Here is a 24,020-nt window from a genome sequence, read left to right as displayed (position 1 = left end):
CAATAGTGCTGAGGTTGAAAAACACCAATTTAAGCTATTCTATTGTTGAAGATGAAGCATAAAGACCAACAAACATTTTCTGCACATAACCTTGATTAATTCTAACTTAGTAAATCCGTATCTTATAAGCTTTTGTTAAGCAAAGTATGAATTACCAAGAATCAGATATCTTCATGAACTTATAATTATGCAGTAGGGAAGTTTCTGAGAGAATAGTATAAAAATTAGGGTAATAAATGGTAGTAAATAAATTAAAGGACAAAAGGTAAAATAAAATACATTAGAGGAATATCTTTCTAATGGGAGCAGAAATTAAGTGGGAAGACGGGAATCTGAGGAATATTGCTTTAGGCCTATTGTTCCACCTCTCCCTGACCTCCTTCCCTCCCAGGTCTTTAGTACTGGCTTATACATTTTGGGGTAATGTCAAGCTTTAAGTGAATGAGCAAAAAGTTTTCCAAATGTAATTTGAAAGTTATAAAAATTAGTATTTTATTACAAAATAACTATAGATTACTGCCTTGAAAAGTAATGATTCCATATTGGTGTATTTCTATGTATAAATTTAGTGGAGATTTGAGATTAGTGAAACAGAGGGCATTGAATAATACCAGTTAATAAAGCACTCCTATAACTTTCTGTCCTTACAGTACTCAACTAAAATGTTCTTGGAGTGATTGCATTCTAGTAAGAAAAGGATTCCATTATTCAATCATTTTAATGAATTCTTTAGAGAATTATACTTCCATGGGAACTCTGGGAAACTTTTGGCAAGAAAATTATGTTTTCCCTAATGGAAAAAAAAAAAAAAACCTTCCTTAAGTGGTAGAGTAAAACTTCATTAGTTTGGGAAAACAAAACAAAACCACATGATATGTGGGAAAATGTATTAATGAGTATGCCAGGCCACCAAGGGGAAAAAAAATGAAAGGAAAAAAAAGTGAACAGGAACTCAAAAATCTTAATTCTTATCCAATACATAGATGTTTTTATAAATACATAGCAATAAAAAATCATGGCTTGCTTGATTTATGAAAAGAGAAGTCCCACCCCCACCAGGCATGATTATCAGGATGAAGCGCCCCTCTGCAAGTTTGCTTCAAAGACCTAGAACTAAAGCTTAAACCCTAGAAGACAGACTACACATCACTGCTGAAGATATTAAGAGTTTTTTAACTTTATGATGTTCTCCTGGATAGTACTTACGATATTATCAGGCCTGAAAACATTTTTGGGCTTCATATTTAGGACAAGATTGGGTCCTTCACATAGTGTGTGAATCTCTAGAATGAAGAATCAGAAGACTGAATTCAAGTTCTAGCTCTAAAGAAGCTCTCTTGGAAAAAAATTAACATCTCTGAGCAAGGGTTTCTTTCACTAAAAGTTATTAGAAGCAGGAAATACCTTGTATATAAAAAGTGTCTTTTTATTATTTATTCTTGAAAATCATGAGATGAAAACGAAAGAGCAAAGGCTTTGACAGACACAATTTTGAATCCACTTTTTACGCTTCCTTGTTACTTCGGAATAGTTTGTTCAAGTTCTCTGAGTCTCAGTTTCTTCATATGTTAAATGGGGATGACAATTCATACACATGGTTAAAATATCCACTGAAGTGCTTCACAGGTTTAGGCACTTAATGAATACTACCTTTCCTTTTCTGCCCTTAGAGAACAGGCATGACATACTTTAAGACATCTAAAGCTGAATTTCAAAATAAATGCTTTAAAATTACTGTCTTTAGTACATATGCTAAAATTTATGTGCTTATGTTTATCTGTGGAGAAATAAAAAATGTTCATTTTACCTGTAATATCCATAGTGAAATAAGCATAAGATAAAAATCTCATTAAGTCAGACAATTTTATCAACATTTTAAAATAAAAACTGATTTCCACGTTTTGTTAGTTTTTGGTAATAATGAGACTGTTTACAGTTGCTCTTACTCACCCCTCCCCTGCACCGTCTCTTCATCATGATAGGCTGTGTCTACCCAATCCTCTCAAATGTGGTCTCTTTCTCTGAAGTGTTCTCTTATTATCATAGCTAAACAAGGAACCTACTGCCTTTACTTCTATGGTTCTAAACTTATCACTTGGCACTTATCAACATACTGGCCTATTTTAGTTAGTTAAGCAACATTATATTTCACTATTAAATTAGAAGTTTCTTATGTTGACTACCTTGTTTAAGCATTACCCTCCACACAGTAGTATATGGCCCTGTATTTATTAAGCATTAATTATTCAATTCACATTTGATGAATACGCAAATTATACTATAAGTAATGTTTTGTGTATAGATCCTACAGCTTTATAATCTAATTTCTTATACTCGTCTAATTAAAATAGATATGCTTTGCATTCTTTTATTTTAGTTATTTTGCTTAAAATGTTGGCACTGGAATGTGAGGCATTTAAAGCCAAGAAGACATATCTTAATCTTAAATATATATTCATACTTATTTTTCCATTAGCTATTGAGTATTAAATTTTAAAAATACCTGCAGTGGACTAAACAAATGTCCTAAATTTGGTTTTTACAGATTCCCACTAGCTGGAACAATGTTACATATGTCTTCTTAACAATAGATGAATTTGATTCAATGAAAGGCAAAAGAAAGCTGAGTTATTGAGCAGTTATTATGTGCAAAGGAAAATACTAAATCTTTATGATTATAATTGATATTGAATTGTGTTCTCATTCAATAGTACTTGATACAGTTTCAAAGAATGATATAATCTCTGGATAAGAGATAATACAGTTTGCCTACTAAGATTGTATTTATTATAACCCACCAACATGTTTCAACTAATTGATAAAATACTTTCCAAGTGAAGTTTGAGCTTGTAGTTAATGGAAAAAAAGATACTTTTACATCTGTTGGCAAAAAGTATGTGGACTGCAACCATCAAACAAAGTAAAACTAGTTAATGAACAGTCCATGTCCATGTCTTTTGTTTTGCAATATAGTTGGCAAAGCTAATGCTTTTGGATTCTTCTGAATTAGTGAGAGAATAAATAGACTCCTACATCTGGAGAAATGTGGTTTATGACTTTGTTCTGATTTTAGTATTTGCTGCCAGGTACTCATCACCTGGGGTGGGGTGTTATTTTGGTAAAATAGAACTCATTACTTATTCTCAAAAGAATGCTGTATTTCAGAACAAGACTATTGTTAATGGAACTTTGATTTTAGTAAGCAAATGCCAAGAATGTTTTTAAACACTCTGTTATCCTTCTCATCAATTTAGATCAGCCAGACATAACATATGTGAGAAGTTATCTAACATTTTCAGCAATAAAACTGATATGATGAAAGCTTTTTTCCCCTTAGGTATCATCTAGTATTGGTAACCAGGTTGTTCTCATTGTTTCTTTTTTATTGTTTAAGGCTGTAGCACATCACTTTTGTAATGCTTGCCAAAGTTCTATGGAATCATTGTTTGAGATTCACCATATGTGTCTTTTATCCCTGCCCAGTAGGTATCTTGGCTACATGTCAGTTTGGCATTTGTTATTATAAGAACTTTGACTGGTTCACTTGCTTCTGATTCTATCCACACTGTCAGCATAGAGACTTTCAAATAGCCATCTCTGGGACCAAAGAAACTCACAAGATAGCAACCTGTTTTAACTAGATCCTTCTCACCCAAGTACTTCCTACTCGAGACAATTGATATAGTCAGTCTTAGTCAGTCTGCCTAGTTTGGGGTTGACTGATCTCTGAAACAAAAATCCCTCTTCACTCTGTTTTTGAGATCTTTTGTCTAGAATATAGAGAATGAACAGCCCTGTAATTTATTACATGGTAGTAATTTATTGCGGTCATTTGATACAGAGAAGAGATAGGGAGAAGAATAGGAGTAAGTGTAGAGCATGTGGCTTCTGCTTAGTTTTCTTTCTTGTGGATTAGTCAAGGCATTGGAACCATATCATGAGATCCTCAGGCTCTGAGTTAAATCCAGTGTTCTTCATTCTGTTCAGCATCTCCTATTCCCTATCTTTATTTGTAGAAGTGATAGGAACTTCAGAATACATTGAAAATTATGGAGCAAATATAATACTCAGAGAAAATTTCAAGTAAGAATTCTGTTAAATATGGAGCTTATCAGGGAGATTCTTTCCACTCCCCTCAAACACTGATATCAAGAACATTCGCAGAAGCTAAATATTGCCAAGAGGCTCACAAGAAGGCACAGGCCTTGATAGTCAGGATCTGAGGTTTTAAGCACCACATGCAAACGTACATTTAAGCGAATGGCCACGTAAGTATGGTAGCTAACTGGGCCATGAACATGAACCATTGGCCTCAAAAGGCCATTCCATATATGGGAGATGAAAAAAAGGTCACCTGGTTCTGTGGGTGAGAAAGTAAATCTCTGTAAGAAGACTGAAAGCAAGTGCTATCATGCATGATTTTAAGTTCTATATTTATTATATCGTTATGAGACTCCAAGCTAAGATGTTAACAAAAAACAAATCTTAGCACCACCAAATTAAATCCATTAGATATCCCAGTCAAGCAAAAGTAAAATCATCCTTTAGGAATATTTCAATAACCCATGAAAAATTCCTATGGAAAAATAAATGGCTTCATCAAAGATAAGTTTACATAAGCAAATTACCAACCATGCAAATTTTGCTTTGTATATGTATTTGCTTTGCACATACAAAGCAAAACTTTAAAAATATAAAGAGAAATTGACAGAAACAGAACTACAGTGCAGGATTTCCACTGTCATGCTGTTTTGGCAAATTAATTAATTATAAATATGAACATCTGTATGATCATTTTCTAGCTACCTACTTCCCTCTCAAAAAATAAATAACATGCTATACTTTACAAAGTTATTATAAGAAATGCTTTTGATTATGTGTATGTGTGTGTGTATATATATATGTATACATATATACAGATATTGTACAGCCAATGGCATCATGGTTTCAAATAATTTAAATAAAATAAAATGGGAAAACCAAAAAAGTATATACAAGAAATATTAATTATTTTCTCTCTGAAATAAAACGTATTAAAATGTTTCTAGAATTAGAACACTAGGTGTCTTCACTGATATCTTTACGCATCTTCTGAATTTCTCAAAGTTGCTATAATAAACATAATTAGAGTGATAGGACATGAAATAATCCTACAACTTGGGGAAATGTACATAATTTGATATTGCTGAAGTTATGGATAAGTTTAGAAAATGGGTAGGAGTTGAGACTGCAAAGACTGCTAAAAGTCTCATCATAAAATATTAATTGAACCATTTTTAAGAAACATGACTTCTCCCCACCCCCAGAGGTTATGGGACACCTCTAAGAATTTTAAGTTCAGAATGTTTATCAGATACATATTTTCAAAATCTCTCAGGCTATACAGTATGAATTGTTGAGTGGAAAATAACCCAGGAAACCAGACTACTGTATTAATAATAGTTAACATTTGTTGGCTGCCTACTATGTGCCAGAGATCACATGTTCAACATTTTATATATTCTGTCATTTAATTTTGGCAACAATTAAGAACTGTTATTGTCACCCTCTTACACATACGGATACAGATGCTAATGAAGTTGTCCAGGGTCACTCAGTCCCTATTAGAACCTGGCTTGTGTCATAGATAATCTAGAACCAGCTCTTAGGCCCTTCCCCACTGCATTATGGTGTTGCTTGTCAAACAGATAGGAAGTGGAGCAGAGAGAAGTTCTTAGCAAAAGAAAAAGAGCAAGGGATGGGTCCAAGATGTTTAACTCAAATCACTTGTTGGTAGATTGCTAGGATTAAGGAGAGAAGGAAGTCGAGAATAATTCAGGAGAGACAGGTTGACTTGAATGTTTTTGCACATAGCAAAATCATCAATAAAGTCACTAGAGAAAATAGAAAATTTAATTTAATTTGTGGTGAATGTTCGTATCTTCTTCTGTTTGAATGAGTAAAATGCAATGAAGTAAAAATGGCTTAGTCATATGATGCAGCAAGCATAGTATAGAGTGCAGGTTCAGGATATGGCACTTACTCACTTCATAGTTTTTAACAAGTGTTTTTTTTTTTTTTTAATTTTTCTAATGGAGCCCAAGCTTCTTAACCTGTTATGTGGCGAGAGAGAACTATAGAACCTTCCACAAACTTCTTTTTATTCTCATTTTATCTAGAGCTTTGAAGACTTGCAAGTAACGGGGTACATATTGAAAATGTTTATTTGAGTAATCAAAACAGAAAGATGTAGATTAATACAAGAACATATGCTTTTCAAATTTATAAATTTTAAGTATTCATAAATTAACATCAAACTTTACTTACCACTAAAAGCACATCTATTTTAACTCCTGTTTATTCATTAGATTCAACATTCTTAAGATATTTGGTCTTTGTGATTTTGGCATTTGTACAAATTTTGTTTAAAAATTTGAGGTCAGAACATTTTCCATATGATATGAATTAAAATTTTAAAAAACTTTCATATTTATAAGATTTTTTCCCTAAAAAACACATATTACTATGGTCAACTAATTGGTATATGAAATTTTCTTCAGACCTTTTTAATTTAGAAAATGATTAAGCAGTAAAGTTTTTTTTTCCTAAATGTTCTTAGTAGCAGAAGATCATATCATATCTGACTTATCTTAGAGGTCTTATTCTCCAAAAATTTAGACTTCATTTTAATTTTAATTGCCAATCCTTTTTGAGATTTGGAATGATTGTTGACTCCATTATGAAGGTTGCCTTGCTAAATTATTGTTGTTCCAGTTGGATCTTTTAAAATTATTTTAAATATCATGTTCCCTGTTGCAGAATTTCAATACATAGAGAAAAATGATAGGAAGCATAGCTGTAACCAGTATGGTCCATTTCACTCGCAGTGGAAAAATAACTAACAGCTGAGCTCTGCTAGTACAGCTAATAAATTTAGCTCTATGGATGTACACCTATATGATAGTCATGCTTAGGTAAGCAACAACCGGAGTTTTGGTGCTTTACAGAGTTTTAAGCGCATCCAGGGATTGCATAACTTCACTTCAGCTGTTCAGAGAATGTTCTCCAGGTTAAACATCCTTGGTTAACTGTGAGAAGACTATGACCTCCTCATCCTCTTTGCCCTTTCTAGTGCAGTTTTACCGAAGGATCTACATGATTTCCTTTCGACTCTTTGTCTTTTTCCTCCCTGAACCCATTTATTTTTATTACCTGTGGAAGTCTCACTGCCCGCCCCCAAACCCCCACCCATGCAACACACAAGTGGTAAGGATGGTTTGACTTTGAATGGTAAATTTCTTCTGTGTGTTTATCCTAAGGTGTGCATCAGTTGGCTCCGGGTTTACATTTGCTCCAACAGCCAGCAGGGCCGATGGGTATTCCTGGCCATGGACATCCTGGCTGGGTCTCCGGAAGACCCTAGGTACCCCACACGAGACTATTCTTAATGACTATGTCATTTTAGCTGCAAACCACTGAACCCACTGTGAAGAGTATTAGGGTGTGACAATACACATAAGTGTGCATGTGAAAGTAGGGTGGGGAAGGTAGGCCGGTGGTCTGCTCGAAGGCTATTTTTCAAACCCTCTCTTCCACTAAAAATGTCTCCAATTCTAATATCCTAAGAACTTGTTTAGAATTTTCCGTTTGGATAAATCTAGTCCTTAGAGCTTTAATAATTTTTGTGCCATGAGACTTAAACACGCAATTCCATTTCAGCGCTTAATTGCAGCACCAACTTACTGACAGCTTACTCTCATTTAGGAACGTACCTCTGAGAGTACCTCTGACATCTAACCTAATTTAAGACTATCTTTTCCTTTTTATTAAACTGTTGGATATGTTTTAACCTTGCCTGTTGCCTCAAAAACATTTTTAAATGGAGCTTATTGTTATAAAGCATAAACTCCGTGAGCTCAACGGTGGGCAAATCTACACTTGAGCACCCAAGGCTGCAGCTGAGAATGAACGAACTCATCAACACAAACACTCATGCCCCTTCCTTTTATTTTAGACCCCTTTTTTGATCTGAGACAGGTGAGAAGTAGGTGGGCAAGTGAAGATACAGTCAGCCCTGGGCGCTCAGTGTAGTGCAGAAAATGAGCCACCCCTGAACATCCTCTGGCTCAGCTCCTTTCTCTCCTGTTCAGGAGTCCGGTATTTCTGTCGATTCCCGCAGGTGCCCCGCGCACCCGCTGCCCCGGGCGCGGCCATCTGCCACGCCCTACCACCCGCCCTCTCGGCGTCGCCGCAGTGCGCGGAACAGCGCTGGTCCTCACAGCCCGTGCACAGGAGGTGCGCGCTCCCGAGCTGGCGTAGTTTCCCAGCGCGGTGCCAGCCCCTCATCCTCCTCCAGTCTCCCTCCCCTCCCGACTGCCGCCCCAGGCTCCGCCATGGGGAATGTGCCATCCGCGGTGAAGCACTGCCTCAGCTACCAACAGCTTCTCCGGGAGCATCTCTGGATCGGGGATTCAGTGGCAGGGGCGCTCGACCCCGCGCAGGTACCACCTCGCGGCCCAGGGTGTCCCTACCCTCATGCGCACTGACAGCCAGCCTCTCTCCCTGCATCCTCTTGGTGCTCTCCTCCCTTTATGTCACCTCCTTACCCCAGGACCCTTCCCGCAGCAGTTCTGTCGTGTTAGGCCGCACCCCTTAAACGGTTTCCCATTATCTCTCTTCGTTGAATATATCGACCCGCCTCTACAGATCAGACCCAGCAAAATCCCTGCCTGTGACCATTTGCTGGTCGCCTAAAGGAAAGAATTCCTTCTCTGTCTTTTCCTGGAAAGGGATGCATGACGTCATACAATCTGTATTCACAGGTATTCCTTCAAGGGTACTGCCCTTATTCTCAGTACTCCTTGTACTGTGTAACAAAGAGGACAAATTTGTCACAATGTGAGGCAGGAAAGGAATGAAACCGGTAGAAGGTTAAGAAGACACAGTAGGTTGAAATAGTCCATCAGAGCATTAATTATCCCGAATGTATCTGTGCTTCAACAAACTTGAAAGAAAGCGTAAATAACAGCACTTTCAGACTAAAATTTATTCCCACGTTGTTCCTGAAAGGCCATGTTAAGACAATAGGCAACTTAATATTATTCATATACTTATGATTTAATGCACTCTCAACCAGTGTCAGATAAATAAAGAAAAGGTGTATAAATAAATCAACTTTTTCCTTAAAAAAGCTGAAAATCTAAAGTTCCACAAAATATTAAATAACTGATAATCGTTATGAAAATGTTGAAACATGGAATAAAGGAGGGGCAGTGTGCGGACTTCTTGTTGAATTACAGGTGCTGGATGCAAGATTATTTCTGATTTGACTAGTGAACAAAATAACTTCTGTTATTGTAATATTTTAGTCAGTAAGCATAATTGTACCATGTGGATTTAAACCAACTATTCTAATGTAAGATATTCATTTTCTATTATGCATTCTCAGTTTGGTGTATCATGTGTGAAATTGCAATCTTATCTCTACAAATTGGAATTCAGTCTTTAGAAGATATTTTATTTCTCGTTACTTAAAAGATGGCCATGGTCATCTAACTCAAAACCTGTTGATGACAGTGGTAGAGGTGAAAGTTATCCTTTGTCTTCCCCCATATTAACATGTCTATTTAATTTTCCTACATTCTATTTTGACCTTCCTGATGTAATTTTATCTTCATGTTCTTGACTTTTTAAATTCAGTCTGTTATTTAATCAGGAACCATTAACTTATATTTCCTAAGTCTGAGACTTTATATGACTTTTCTTTTTGAGTGAATATTTTATTTTTCTCTCCCTCTTTATTTTCTGATTTACACGTTTTGTGGGTTTTATGGACAATGATAGAAGATTGGCTGCAGGTAAGGATGTCTTTTTTGCCCTAGTAAGATATGGAAGCAGATTAAATGAAAATGACTAGGATTCCCGAGAAATAAAATTTTGGAACATTCATCAGCTTAATGACTTTTTTGGCCCTTTCCTAAGAAATATTAGCCTTCTCTAGATACTACCTTTTTAGCCACCAACTGCTTTGCTTAGAAAACTCTTATTTGTCTCTCAAGTACAGATTTAAAAATATATCTATATTTGGTTCAGCCGTTTGCTCCCTCCAGAGTTATGCTTCTTTTTGTGTTATCAGGAATTTTTAAAAATAATTCTGTTTTAGTTCCAATACTGCTGAATTGTAATTTTTTCTATCTCATCCTATTTGAACTCACAGCAGCATTGACATCTGACACTTGACTTTTTGAAATTTATCTTCCTAGATTTCTGTTCTAATAAACCTTCACTGCTTTCAGCCCTATGTCTCTGGATTCTCAGTCTCCTTGGTAGGCTCGGTGGCTTGTATCCACTGGGTAAATATCCAGATGTCCGATCACTATTTACACTCTTCCTAGTGTGAGTGTGAGCGACAATCTACACTCACTGATTTGGTTGCTGTTTGTGTACCATTTGTTTTGTAGACTTACATTCCTGTGTTTCTCTTGAATTCCAGTCCAGATGTTCAGCTGCTCATTTGACATCATCGCTTGAGTATCTCAAAAGCAACTCAAACTCAAAATTTTCAAAATTTTATTAATGTTCTACTCCTTCCAACACTGGACTTTCTCCAATATTTCCTATTGCAGGGAATGCCATTATAATTCATTCAGTTCTACGAGCCATACACCAGAAACTATCTTCTTTCATTTCCCTCACACCCAAATTATCACTGAGTCCTGCAATTTTACTTACTGAATTTCTTTCAAATATATTTTTCTAACTTCACTGCACCAATCAATTTTAAAATGGCATTATCTCTCATATGTATGACTGAACGGTTGCAGTAGTCTTCTTACTTTCCAGGAATCCCTCTTCAATCCATTGTCTATATAGCTAGTTGGAAAATGTCCCCTATTTCAAGTAAAATAATACTATTTCCATGTTTCAAAACCATCTATGAATTTCCATTGCTTTTAAGAATGGACACCAAAACTTTTAATGGGTTTTCTAAACCTCAAGTGATCTTTTCATTGCATCTCTCAGTAACATCATCTTAAGTTATTCTTTTTTGTTCTTGCCACTTTAGCCACAGTGGCCTTGAGTTCTCTAATAAATTGTGTTCTCTCTGGAACCACAGTGTTTGCTTACTTTCCTCTCTGCTAGGAAGATTATTTTCAACAAATTAACTTCTAATGAATCTTCTGCCCTCAACTTGCATGTTACCTTCTCGTGAAATCTCTCCCAGACTCTCAATGCCAGCAGCTTTTGTTAGACTTCTATTGCATAGTAACCTATTTATTATAGATAATATACATTATATATTTATTTTCATGATTACTTGATATTTAATTACTTTGCAGATATTAAGCACAGTAAAAGTAAGGAAGCAATTCACCACAGGATTCTCAACACTTATCAGAATGTCTGGCTAATTTTTGATGGCCAATGATACTTGTCGAATGAACAAATGAATTCGTGTTTTCCCTTATAGGCCATAAGCATCACCAACCTATGAAGACCATGAACTTCTTCTTAGCATTTGTTCAAGGTCCATCAAAATGATTGGCACACTGTAGCATCATGATAAATATTTGCTAAGTGAATAGAAAATCAGTGAGAATGAGGACATGGTATAAATAGAGTTTGGTCTTAGCACCAATTGGTGAATATTATTACTGTTTTTCTCTTACCTTTTTGTTAGTAGTTTAATGGAGAGATGAGGTAAAAATGGTTTCTGGAGGCTGTCAAGACAGCGGAGAGCTTAACTAATTCTCTATTGTTGAATCTGGCAGAGAGAATCATGAATAAACCTAACTCCTGTGATACGAAATAATTTGCAGTTAGAACAGACAGAAAATTCTGTATTTTGAAATAATTCTGTATATGCAATAGAAGATTGAAAACCTTGATATTTTCCTGCTACTAGCTTATTACATGGTTTTTTGTGTGCAACAGCATGGCCAGACCTTCATTTTTCAGCTTACATTTTAGAGATAGTATATACCTGATGAATTATTAGAATTAAATTAAATATTATGTGTATGCATATATAAACATATACACATTGGAAGTTTAACAATACTATCAAATGTAAAGAGAGTAAATATGAATGAAAGGCTTATTCTATCACAGGTCCACTAATTAAATTATTTGGGTCTCTGTTTTTGCTAATGAAAATGGTTTTGCAGAAAATTCCCTTAATAGACCAAGAGGTTAAAATTGCTCATTCCATAATTCAAGCTATCTCTTAGGACATGTTTTATTTTCTGTAGTTGTCTCTGTTAAAAAGAGTATAATGAAACTGGCTTAATTGGTATGTTTTAAAGTTTTGATTAAATTTAAGGTTCCTAGTGAAGCAATCCCCCTTTGATTTTCAAGTGTTCCTTAAGCAATAACTAAATCTCTTCACATATAAATGCCCTTTTGCAAAAGTAAAATTTCCAAGGACCTAAATTCTAATATAAACAATGTTTCAAACCTACTATATTTCTAAAATAAAATGGTAGATTATGTGAGATTAACTTTATAGTTATTTTATATTCGATTCTGATCCTTTATGTTACATTTGCTGTCAGCAAAAATTATGATTCAATGTAGTTATTTGGTGCTTAAAGGGTCTCTGGAATTTAAATGTATATTATATTTCTGCTTAAATGCAATCAGATGATAATGTAACTCTATACTTTTAGCTTGCAACTATGTAGTTGTTAGTACATTTACTAAATATCTTAGGATGATTGAGGAGGAATTTTCAGACAGGGACCAAACTGCCATCATACTGTTTTCTATTTGTCTCATGTATTCTTTGTCTCCTTACCATTTTTTATTCTTTTCCAGCTTCCTTTGAAATCATGTTGCATTTTAATTTCTCATTTTTCTCCTGAATTGATGTGTTAGTGATATACATTTTTTTTTACTATACTCTTAATTGCTGTCTATAATATATCAACATACAACGTGGCTTATTAAAATAATATATTAGTACTACTACAACTTATTAAAAATACAAATATGACTCTTTAACTTCATTTTCTGTCTTAGGCCTTCTATGTTTTTGTTTTCATATATTCTCTATATGTTATATTTATAATACATATGTATACAGTCAATATCCATTTATATTTATGCACATATTTTCTCTTTTCTCCTTTCTTCATCTCCATTTTTTCCTCAGATTACTTTCCTTCAACCAGAAGTATTTGTTTCAATATTTTCTTTAGTAAAAAAAGTACTACTATTGATTTTTTTTCAGTTTTTCTTTGTTTGAAATTACATACACACATGTACACTAATGTATATATGTACACATACATAATGTTTATAAGTATAAATGAATATTTACTATAAATGTAAGTTTTATCTAAAAAATTAAAAGACATGATAGCAGTGCAAAATGCAGATTTTTCAACAGATACAGTGGAAGCCAGATACAATAAAATCAGCTATTTGTCTTATTTTTGGTCCTTCGATGATAATTTATCTTTCATTCTTTTCTCTTTGTGTTTGGTTTCTAATAGTTTGACTATGGCATGTCTACGCATACTTTCTTTTGTATTCATCTGGGTAATGATGTGCAACATTTCTTGGATCTATCACTTGATGTTTGTTGGGTTTCACATTTTGGAAGCTTTTCAACCATTTTTGCTTCAAATGTTGTTTCTGTTTCTTGTTTCCTTTTAAATCCTCTCCAGTTAGGCCTACAATTTGAAGAATATTAGAACTTTCTCTGAGCCTTATTTATTTCTTAAATTCATTTTTTCATTCTTTCTTTTTTCTCCATATTCAATCTGAATATTTTCTTCTCATTTATATTCCATTTCACTAATTTCTTCTTCAGCTTCATTTAATTTGCTGTTAATCTTATTTATTGAGTTAACTTCAGTTATTATATTTTGAGTTAAAGCATTTCTATGATTTCTAAAAGATAGGCTTTAGTTCTCTGCCACAATTCTCTATTGTATTATAAATTCTTGAATATTTATTAGAATTATTTTAGATCCCATGTCTGACAACTCCAGTACCCAGATCTCCAATTAGTCTGTTTTATGTATTTTCCTTCCTGGTATACCTACAAAATTTAAATAATATGTTAGACACCTGGTATGAAAATAATTATAGACATAATTTGAGACTCTGAATAATACTGTCCCCAGGTGGGACTTCTCTTTGGCGTTGTCAAACAATAAGCGTAGAGATAACTTATTTTAAGCTAATCAAGTGCTTACCTGATAGGAGGTTTAGCCTACTTTACTTGTGAGGGCTTGACTTTTTTCTCTTCCTCCTTACTTTTTGTATTCTGCAGTCATTCAGGGGTCCTAACTAAAACCTAAAATGTTTACCAGGGTTGCTTCTCCTTGCTGAGACCTGAATTCAAACTATTTCCACTCTAGCCTTGCAAGGCTCCTGGAAAATCTAATGGTCTCAGCTTCTCAGTGGCTCATACAGAATTGGCAAATGATTCCAAAAGAAAAGTTATGCTGACTGTTGGGCTCACCATTTTATTTTTTTCTCCTGCATAGTATATTGGTTGCTGAAATACTCATTAACCAAATTTCTGAGACTATTAAATGAGTGTTTTTCATTAATATTTTATCCAACTAATATAGTTGTTGTCAGTGAGAGGCTTGTTGTGAACAAGCTAGTCAGCCATTATTGAAAGATTATATAATAAGGAAATTAAATTTAAAAATACCAATTGTGCAATTTAGTTTAATTTGTAAAAATATATTCATTTACCATACCACTTGAACTTGTTATATTCCAAGTAGCATACATGCTATTTAGATTACCAATTTGAATTCCAGAGAAAGAATAAAAAGATTATCTGCCTCATGAAAAATATTGTATGGAAAAAATGACTATTCCAAATGGTTTTTAGTATGATGAACAAGTTATAAAGGTAATGAATACATATTTTAAATAATGTTAAAAGTAATATTATGCCCAATTTTAGTATCTGCTCTTTGAAGAACAATGTACTACTTACTCCCTCTTTATGTGTAATATACTTTAATAAAATTTTGATAGTTTAATAAAATAGTTTAATAAAATTTGTTAAAGTAGTTCCTTTATAATATTTTATCTCTGTTGACATACATGTATATTAAATCTTTTCATTTTATTAGCATAAAGTTGGTAAAAGTATTTTCTTGTTATTTACCTTTCTTTTCAATCTTTTGCATTGTCTCTTTCTGATTTGGGTACATTCTCTTTCTCTTTCTCTCTCTATAAGTCTTCCTACAGTTTATCACTTTACTCAGAAGCATCTTGTAGGCTTGTTTATCCTCTTGACTGTTTGTATATGTTTGTATCTGTTTATGCATATGGATGATGTGCTAGCAACTGATTTCTTTTTTTTTTTAATTATTCTCTACTTTTTTTAGACTAATATTTTAATTTTCTTTAAACATTTAGCTCACTTGATTTTAGTCTTTTTAAAAAATAAGTGCTTTAAGACTATACATATCCATTTCTCTATTGTTTTGCTTTAAATGTATGTCTTATAAGCTGCTTATATGATTACTCTCTAGCTTTAATTAGATGAATTTAACTTTAATCATGTTTGATCTGACTATTATGTTTATCCTACTTTCTGCCATATCTATCAGGCTCACTCACTATTTTACATTTCCTATTTTTAAGGTTGTTTATGCCTTTTCAGCTTTCTTATTTTACAGTTAAATCAATACTATTGTTTAGAGCAAAACATATATTTTAAAGAATGAATTCACTTATCTTGAGAAAAAGATTGTTTCATTATTACACCATGATTCTTCAAATAACATGTACCAGGCGTATTACCATGATTCTTTTTGTTGACGTAAAGCTTCTAATAGTTGAGGTGAAGGCAGGGAGTTCCAAAGACTTGTAATTTTTACTTGAGGTTAAAGATTGAATCATGAGCACAATAAAGTTAGAAAGTTAAAAGGATAGGTATTTGATACGGTTTGGCTGTGTCCCCTACCCAAATCTCATCTTGAGTTGTAGCTCCCATAATTCCCACATGTTGTGGGAGGGACTTGGTGGGAGATAATTGAATCATGGGGGTGTTCCTCCCATACTGTTCTCATGGTAGTGAATAAGTCTCATGAGATCTGATGTCTTTATAATGGGTTTCCCCTTTCGCTTGGCTTTCATTTTCTCTTGCCTGCCACCATGTAAGATGTCCGTTTCACCTTCCACCATGATTGTGAGGCCTCCCTAGCCACATGGAACTGTGAATCCATTAAACCTCTTTTTATATCTAATTTAGCTAGTGTCAGGTATGTCTTTATCAGCAGCATGAAAATGGACTAATGCAGTATTTGTGGTCACAGACTTAATAGTGAGCTGCCACAAGCAATAATATGCCCCTTTTATGACCATATAGATTATGGTCAGAATGGAGTAAAAGTCTGATGAATTTCACTGAAAACCAAATATTGGATGGAAGGTCCACCAGGACATTGAATACACTGCAGAATGGTGTCAGGATTTGGGATGAAGGGAATGATAGTGAAAGAAGTTCTAATGGCCTTGATATATGAAGGATACCAATCATCAAGCAGGGATAAAGACTATATGGCCAAATCACTTGGATTCCAAAAGCACGGCCTTTTAAATTAGTAAAAAGAAGTGGGAGTCTTCAAGAAGTAATGGAAATTAAAGATGCCTTCTTTAATTCTAGTCACTAAGCAAAGAATAGGAGACTAAGCAGTCTCTCCTTGAGAGGGTTAGAGGAGAGGTGCCTTATCCTCGAGGGTAATTGAGACCTCATTTAAGACTAGGAGATAATAGGACTGTTCAGTAAAGAGACTGAGAATGTGGTAGAACTTTTTAAGTATGAAGCTGAGTTTACAGCTGGAAAAATAAAGAAGACTTGAATCTTACTATAACAGGAAAGTCAGAGAACTGTGCAGGGTTCTACAGAAGGAGTACACAATTCTTGGGAATAATATATTGGGAAATGAGTAAAGAAAGCTGGACTGTAAAATAAGGTGACTTATCAAGTGAGTAAATCTTGGTAGTCTTGAGGTAGCTGTGAGTCTTTTTGGGTATCTCATCCTCGGCCAAGTCCTGGGTTTACTGCATTTTAAGAGAGTCCTTATCTCTGAAACACGAAGAATCTAGCTTTTAAAGCCACCTTTAATTTGACTTGACTTACATGCACTTTTGAAGGAAAGCTTCAGGCTGTTCACATTTTGATTCCTGAAGGGAAATGGCTGGCTAGTGCATGCTGAGAACAAGGCCAGAATCCCAGGGCAGTGTGTCTTGGTCTCTGTGTGTTCCTTGGTGTTTCATAAGAGATATACCCAGTTTATACCCTCCTTATTCTTTATTTTTAATCAAGTCACATATGTTATTTAGTATGAGTCGCTTATTATAAGGATTTTTGTAGCTATACAGCTACCACTACTGAATGCTCAATATGAACCTGGCACTACCTGTTTACATCCAATAACTCATTTAATCCTTACAATAATCCTTTTTACAGATTTAGTAACTGTGGTTCAGAAAGGTTAAAAAAAAATGTGCCTATGATCAACAGCTAATAAACTGCAGAGCTAGGATTTAACCTCAGGCAGTTCTAATTCTAAAGCCTGCAATTTTTACCGTGATACCAGTGCTTCCTAAACTTTTCTTGTGATAACAGTCACCTAAAGTGTTTATTAAATATAGAGGAAATTTTGATTCAGTAGCTCTGAGTTGGAGCCCAATTATCTTTACTTCTACTTAACCCAATTTTAGTAAACACTGTGTTGGATGGTGCTGCTATTCCTCTACCCCTATATCTGCTGTCAAAGGTCATGTTTCCTCTAATCTGTCTTTCCAGAGCTCCTGGCTCCTACCCATGAAAAAAGACTGCTATGAGTTTTGACTTCCCTTCTATCCTTTTTGAGGTTGAGACTAGAGTTCTGCCTGGAATAGAATTGCATTGGATACAAAAGGAAAAACAACTTGGTTTCCAATAAATTTCCTGTTCCCTTCAATCTTCAATACGTTCTGTCCTTGGATTTCTGTTGGCTCCTGTATTCCTTGCTTTCTCAGATTCCAGCTGGCTTTCACATCCTTCCCTCCCCCTACTCTATGTTCTTGTTTTTTTCATTAGCTCTGAGCTCCTCCAAGTCTTCTGGCTTTCTTTATGCTTATTCACTCTGTGCTGTAACTTTCCCTGACCCTTTCTTCTTTCCGTGTCTATCCCCTTCCAAGTTTAGCTTTGTGTGTTTGTGTGTGTGTGTGTGTGTGTGTGTGTGTGTGTTTCATTTTACTTTCCCTAATCAAGGGGCTAGACTGTGCAAACCCATAACTTCATGGGTCACTCTCATACAACCCATGTTTTTTTAAAAGATACAAAGCAAAATTGTATATTGGAGGCTATCATTTTTATAGAAATTCATATTTGAAAGGGATTGTCCAGCCTGCTTAAAGCCCTAATAATGCAAACAAAGTTTAGAATCCCAGTTTCCTACCACTGTTCTGACTGCGTATTGTTAGTCTACGTAGGAGTTGCAAATTAGCAGCCTAGGTGAGCCCAGTATAAGCCCTGAAATATTTTGTTTGGTTGAAACTGCAGTTAAAATATAAGTAAACTTGAATGCCTTTAAACAGAATTTGTACTATTTATTAATATACTTAGCTTCCTCAGGCATCAAGATTATCTTCCTGTGCTTATAGATGTTTGATTTTATTATCGTTCGTGAACAATTACATAGGGATATTTAAATGAGACCATTTCTGAACTTTGGATTATTTTTCAACAGGGTGGAGACTAATCATTCATTATCATTCAGCAAGCAGGAAATTATCTTTAAATTGCCAGAAGGTTGCCAGCTTCCCTTTTGGACAATCTTCCTTTTCCTAAGTGATCAGAATTTAGTCCTAAATGAAAACTCAGGTGTCCTTAATTTCACCTCTCAGCTGTAGCCATATTTACAAGCCAATTTTTACATTTTTTCTTATAGAAAATAATACCAATTAGTGAATCTTGTTCCCAAAACATTCATTCCAAAATCAGACCATAAAAAGAATTTTATGTGAAGATGATTTTTAGAATTATTTAGATTCATGGAGGTTTATATTTTTAAAACGTTTCTTCCACCATGTAGTTTATATGACTGCCAAGTAATAATAAGAATAGAAAAACTCTCTGAAAAATAAATAAATAAACAAACAAACAAAAGCTATGGTTTCTAAGCGATAATGAAGGGACCAGAGCTGTGAGTTCCAAATACATTTTAGTACAGGGAACTGAGGTTTACTTCCCTGGTTGAGAGAGAAGAAGAGCTGGGTTCTGGCACTTCAATGCTAGCAGGACTGTAAGTATCACTGTGGAAGAGGAGGGGCAAAGTGTTATGAGAAACAGGACCCCTGGAGTTTCTATCTCAAGGGCATGGCCCAGGCCACATTTTCATTCTTCATTGCTGTGTTCCTTTGAAAGCTCATTTTTCCATTCTGCTGTTTATTTACATCACGTTTATTTTTTTCCTTGCAATTGTTTCTTGCGATTCATTTAAAAACACAAGCCTATAAACTTGTTTTAATTCAGCTTAATTCAATTAGTGATAACAATAGTAATCTTTGTGGTGAAGGTGGATGTGAGGGTCAGGTGGGATTCAGATAGATAGAAGGCATTTCTATTCAGAGCAAGATGGTTGATGATTTTGTTGGAATTAACAGAGCAAAATCATGGGAGTTATTCATTTAGTTGTGTGTGTGTGTGTGTGTGTGTGTGTTTATGGGTATAAAATACATATAAATCTGTAACTATTATCTATATTCATCCATCTATCTAATCTATCACTTTACAAAAAATAATTTTAAGACCCCACAATCTTATAAATTGTTTTATATATTTTCTTTCAAATTTGATGAGCTTGGAGGTTCACTCACTTTTTACAAGTATTGAGACTGTATTTCTTTTGTATCCTTCACCTCTCCCAGGGCCCAACCTCTATACTTTCATAGTACTTAGGATACCCGTCCTTGTTTTCTTCATATTCCCTTTACAATATAGTTGAATAGAATGAAATATCTCTTTATTAAATGTATAATATTTGCACTGCTATGTTGAGGTCTGTTTAAGGGGTGTGGCTATATTTTATTTAGTTTTCGGTTATCCCAAGGACATAAACACTTAGGTCTTCATTAAATGTTTATAGAAGTAAATATAGCCAACATTTCTGGTATTAAACTTCAGGTGATTTTAGCCAAATTAACTGCCTTTCTGATTGGCAAAATATGCATTTAATTACATCAAATATATCTTTGAGTAGTAAAATTAGTAGCTTTAGTTCTTATTTATGATTTTTCCTATTAGACTATAATGCCTACTTTTAAATACTGGTGGCATTTTTAGAAAATTTAAAAGCCTATTTGTTTCTTTTCTTGGCTACTGTTGTAAAGATCGGAGAAATTAGATTCCAACTTTTCATTTCTTTTCTGTATCTGTGTTTCTATTAATTCACACAGTGCACAATATGCATGTTCACATGACTCGTTTACAGGAGAAGGAGTAGAAACATTGAAGGGTATAATGATCCCCTCAGGGTTAAGCAGCTTCTCTGTTGCAATGTCTAAGCTATGGTCTCTGGTTTAGGATTCAGTGTTCGGGCTCCTTTTTCCACCAATAGTAAGCGCCTCAAATGTCACCTTATGCTTGTAACTTTCCAAGTCACGCTTCCTTGATTTTGTGAAGTAGAGAAATGCAGATGGCAGAAAACTTCAACTACATAAAAATGCCTTTAACACAAGTTTCATTCTATGAAATCAGCATTTCATAAAGTCTTTTTGGTGAACTTTATTAAGAAGCAAGAGGGTCTAGGAAGCTTGGCAAACAATGAGGCAGGAAGCCCCAAAGAGAACATGTCTGTCAGACATTTTTCCTTCTGAGTTTTCCTTCCAAATGTTTTTGGATCTTGAAGGAAGTGGAGTGGCTCTCTGCCACCACTTTCATACATCTGTAACCCACTGGGTGTACAGAGTCTGGCATTCACTTTTTAAATTCTTTACTCAATCTCGTATTTATTTCACTGTGAAATAGAAGCTGAGCATAGGTAAATGTTGAAGTCAAAATATGAATCTTATTTTTGTTAGACACAATTTCTACTTTTGAGAATTTTGATGTAAGGGCTGATAACTCTTTAATTTTTAAAATGGTATGAGACAGTTCAAACCTTGCATTTTACAGAAAACTGTGGGCCTGGTCAAATGTTAAAGCTGAGAGTAATTTGGAACTCTGCTTGCCTAAGTTTTAGGACTGTGTCTAAAAGACATTTTCAAGACCTGTGGAGAAACAGATGTAGTTATTCAAGGTTTCACTCATGAATGTCTGCTATCACTTAGCCCCCATTCCCTTATGACAATATTTTAATATTTAATTTAATATAATTCTGCTAAATGTATGTTCTAGAAAATATTGAAAGGAAAACTTGAACTAAGAAAGAGGGAACATAAAGCTTGCATACTCATCTCTAGAGAGCTGGATCCCTTAAATCTACTTGCTCTTTGAAGAAAGTGTAAAGATGTTGACCTTTTGTTGGGAAAGATATAGTGATAATTTATTAAATAAAATGTCAATCATTTGTCTTAATTAAAAAGTGTTATATAAGGGCAGTAGTATTATTTTAACATACTTGCTCTCAATTTGCAACTTACATCATATGGGACAAATGAAATCATATATGATATACAAAATACTATATTAACCATTAATAGAGTATTATTAATAGGAATCTGGAAAATTATCTGATTAGAATAATACTAACTCCTCTTTATCAAATAGCAAAATAATTTCAGTCTATAAAATTTCCTTACAAAATTCATACGTCATTTTATAATTTCTAGTAAGAAAATAAACCACAGTGGTTGATTTCAACTTCCCTTCAAAGGAATAGTTAACAAACAGGTTATAAGTGAACTAAGCCTCTAATGTAGTTTAGATATTTCCTTCTTTTAGATGAGGAACCCAAATTTCCTGAGATTGTAGGACGAAAAGGATCAAAGTTTGAAAGATGATTTTTGTACGATAATGTAGTTTAGATATATTCCAAGTTGTTACTAATAGGAGAATAGTTGACTCAAAGTCATCAAAAAGATCAAATTTATGTAAAATGTATTACTGCATTTATACCAAATATTGTGTAATGTAAACTTCATATACATAATGAAAATTCCTGGATAACTTCTGTTGGGAAAATATATTTACTAGTTATCAACTAAGCATTTGAATATTTTCCAAGTGTTTATAAATTTTAGTTATAGTTTTCATAAGAGCAAACATTTATTGCTTATAGACTTGTTCTTGCTCTTATATATCACCATGTGTGTGCATATACACATATCCACTGAAATTGACACCATCCATATCCAAATATGTTTGTGAGTATATGAATGTGTCTTTATGTATGTAGGTTTATGTATATGAATATATATATTTATATATGGACATATTCACTATTGTTGGGTAAATGGTAGTATAGCAAAGCATTTTTTTTCTTGGAGTTAGAGCTCTCAAGGGGAAGTAATGAGTTCGTCAAAGATAAATTAGGAACTGCAGCAATTAAGGACATTTGTGTATGAGATTGGTATAATGGGAACTGAGAGAAACCACTGAAAATTGGGTAAGTATGAGAAAGCACTGATAGGGTAGATTCTCCACTATCAGCTATAAAATTGATTTAAACAATTCTTCTGTCAGTATAATGCAGCTAATATAAAAATTTAGATTCCAATTTTTATGTTACTATCCATTCTAAATCCATAGTTTAGGGAGCACTTTCTATTTTCTTCTTTCATTTTCTTTCATTTCATTTCATACCACTCTCATTTTTGAGTGAAAATGATTTATCTTTCTTCACTCAGACCATTCCAGGTAGATCTTCTCAGCATCCAGTAAACTAAATGATGGAAAAAATTATAAACTATAACACAAATATTCTCAAATAAGTCTGTAAAGGGCCTTATGATCTATATAGCAAACAGCTGGGAATTAGCAGCTTCGGTTTCTTTTCTCAGTTTTACTTGTAGGGCCCTTATTTCCTTCTTTTAGATAAGGAATCTGAATTTCCTGAGATTGTAGGACAAAAAGGATCAAAGTTTTAAAGATGATTTTTTTTTGTACGATAATGTAGTTTAGATATATTCCAAGTTGGTATTAATTTGAGAATATTCTGGGAATAAATAATTTTGATAAACATTACATACTATTTGTTTATAATATATAGTATGCTGGGATATTTTAGTGAATTGACTAAATAATGCTGCTGAAATGAACTATTATTATACAGAATAAAATTAAACATAATTGAACAACCTGATGAATTGTGTTAGAGATTAGTTTTCCAAATAGAGGCTAAGTTTACTTATAACCTGTTTGTTAACTCTTCCTTTGAGGGGAAATTGATATCAACCACTGTGGTTTATTTTTTACTAGAAATTGAAAAGCAGAACATTGATTTATTGTCTAAGATGGCTGATAAAGTTTGCATCCAAGTTTAGCAGAAGTGTGCAAATTTTTTTTCTTTGTTTTGGTGTTTCAGTCTGCAGATGTTAGCTGTTTTTGTGAGGAAATAATGGTGTTAGCTATGAGTTTTCTTGGAAAGAAAGAGCTTAAAAGCTTTGGTGTTCTGGAATCACAGTCTGCACAGCCAAATGAACATGGATGGAATGTTAGGTGAAGTCCTTGGGGAGTCATTCAACAGCAGCATCTGGAAGGAAACAATAAGTGACTGGAAGGTTTACTTTTCAGGCAAATGATTAAGAGGCGATTAAATGAAGGTGTTAGGATGTGAGGGAGGGAAGGAAGCACTGAAGGTGTATACATAAAATGGAACGGAGGGATTATGGAAAAGACTTAACAGAATGAACTATAGATCACAGCTGAACTTAAAAAAAAAAGGAATTGGAATTTGGACAGAAGAGCTTATAGGTGTCACCTGAAACAGAACATGAGATTCACATAATATGGAATATACTGGGACGTATTTTTCTGGAATAGTAAAGGACAGTGATGATGTTGAGTTATTCAGAGCCACTGTGCATCATTTCCTAGAGTTGGAAAGACATCCTGCCATTACACCTTTATA

The 24,020-nt window shown here is 34.2% G+C and overlaps 1 protein-coding gene across 3 annotated transcripts in view; it reads left to right on the top strand.

Annotated features, from left to right (window-relative positions):
- Positions 1–8,219: 8,219 nt before the first annotated feature.
- The window catches only part of HMGCLL1 (3-hydroxymethyl-3-methylglutaryl-CoA lyase like 1), a 149,636-nt gene continuing 133,835 nt past the window's right edge, over positions 8,220–24,020 (top strand). For 2 of the 3 annotated variants that reach the window (XR_001901853.3, XM_009205401.3), the window contains exon 1: positions 8,220–8,480. Coding sequence is in view for 2 of the 3 variants with exons in the window: in XM_009205401.3 (XP_009203665.2) it covers positions 8,373–8,480 (108 nt within the window). In the remaining variant the exon portion in view is untranslated. Of the gene's footprint in view, positions 8,481–10,241; positions 10,332–24,020 lie in introns of all 3 variants that reach the window. The other variant, XM_017957959.2, reaches the window with a different exon arrangement.

The sequence above is a fragment of the Papio anubis genome, chromosome 6, assembly GCF_008728515.1.
Source record: "Papio anubis isolate 15944 chromosome 6, Panubis1.0, whole genome shotgun sequence".
NCBI classification, from domain to species: Eukaryota; Metazoa; Chordata; class Mammalia; order Primates; family Cercopithecidae; genus Papio; species Papio anubis.
Note: the sequence above shows the minus strand (reverse complement) of the source record. Positions and strands in the feature narration are given on the sequence as shown.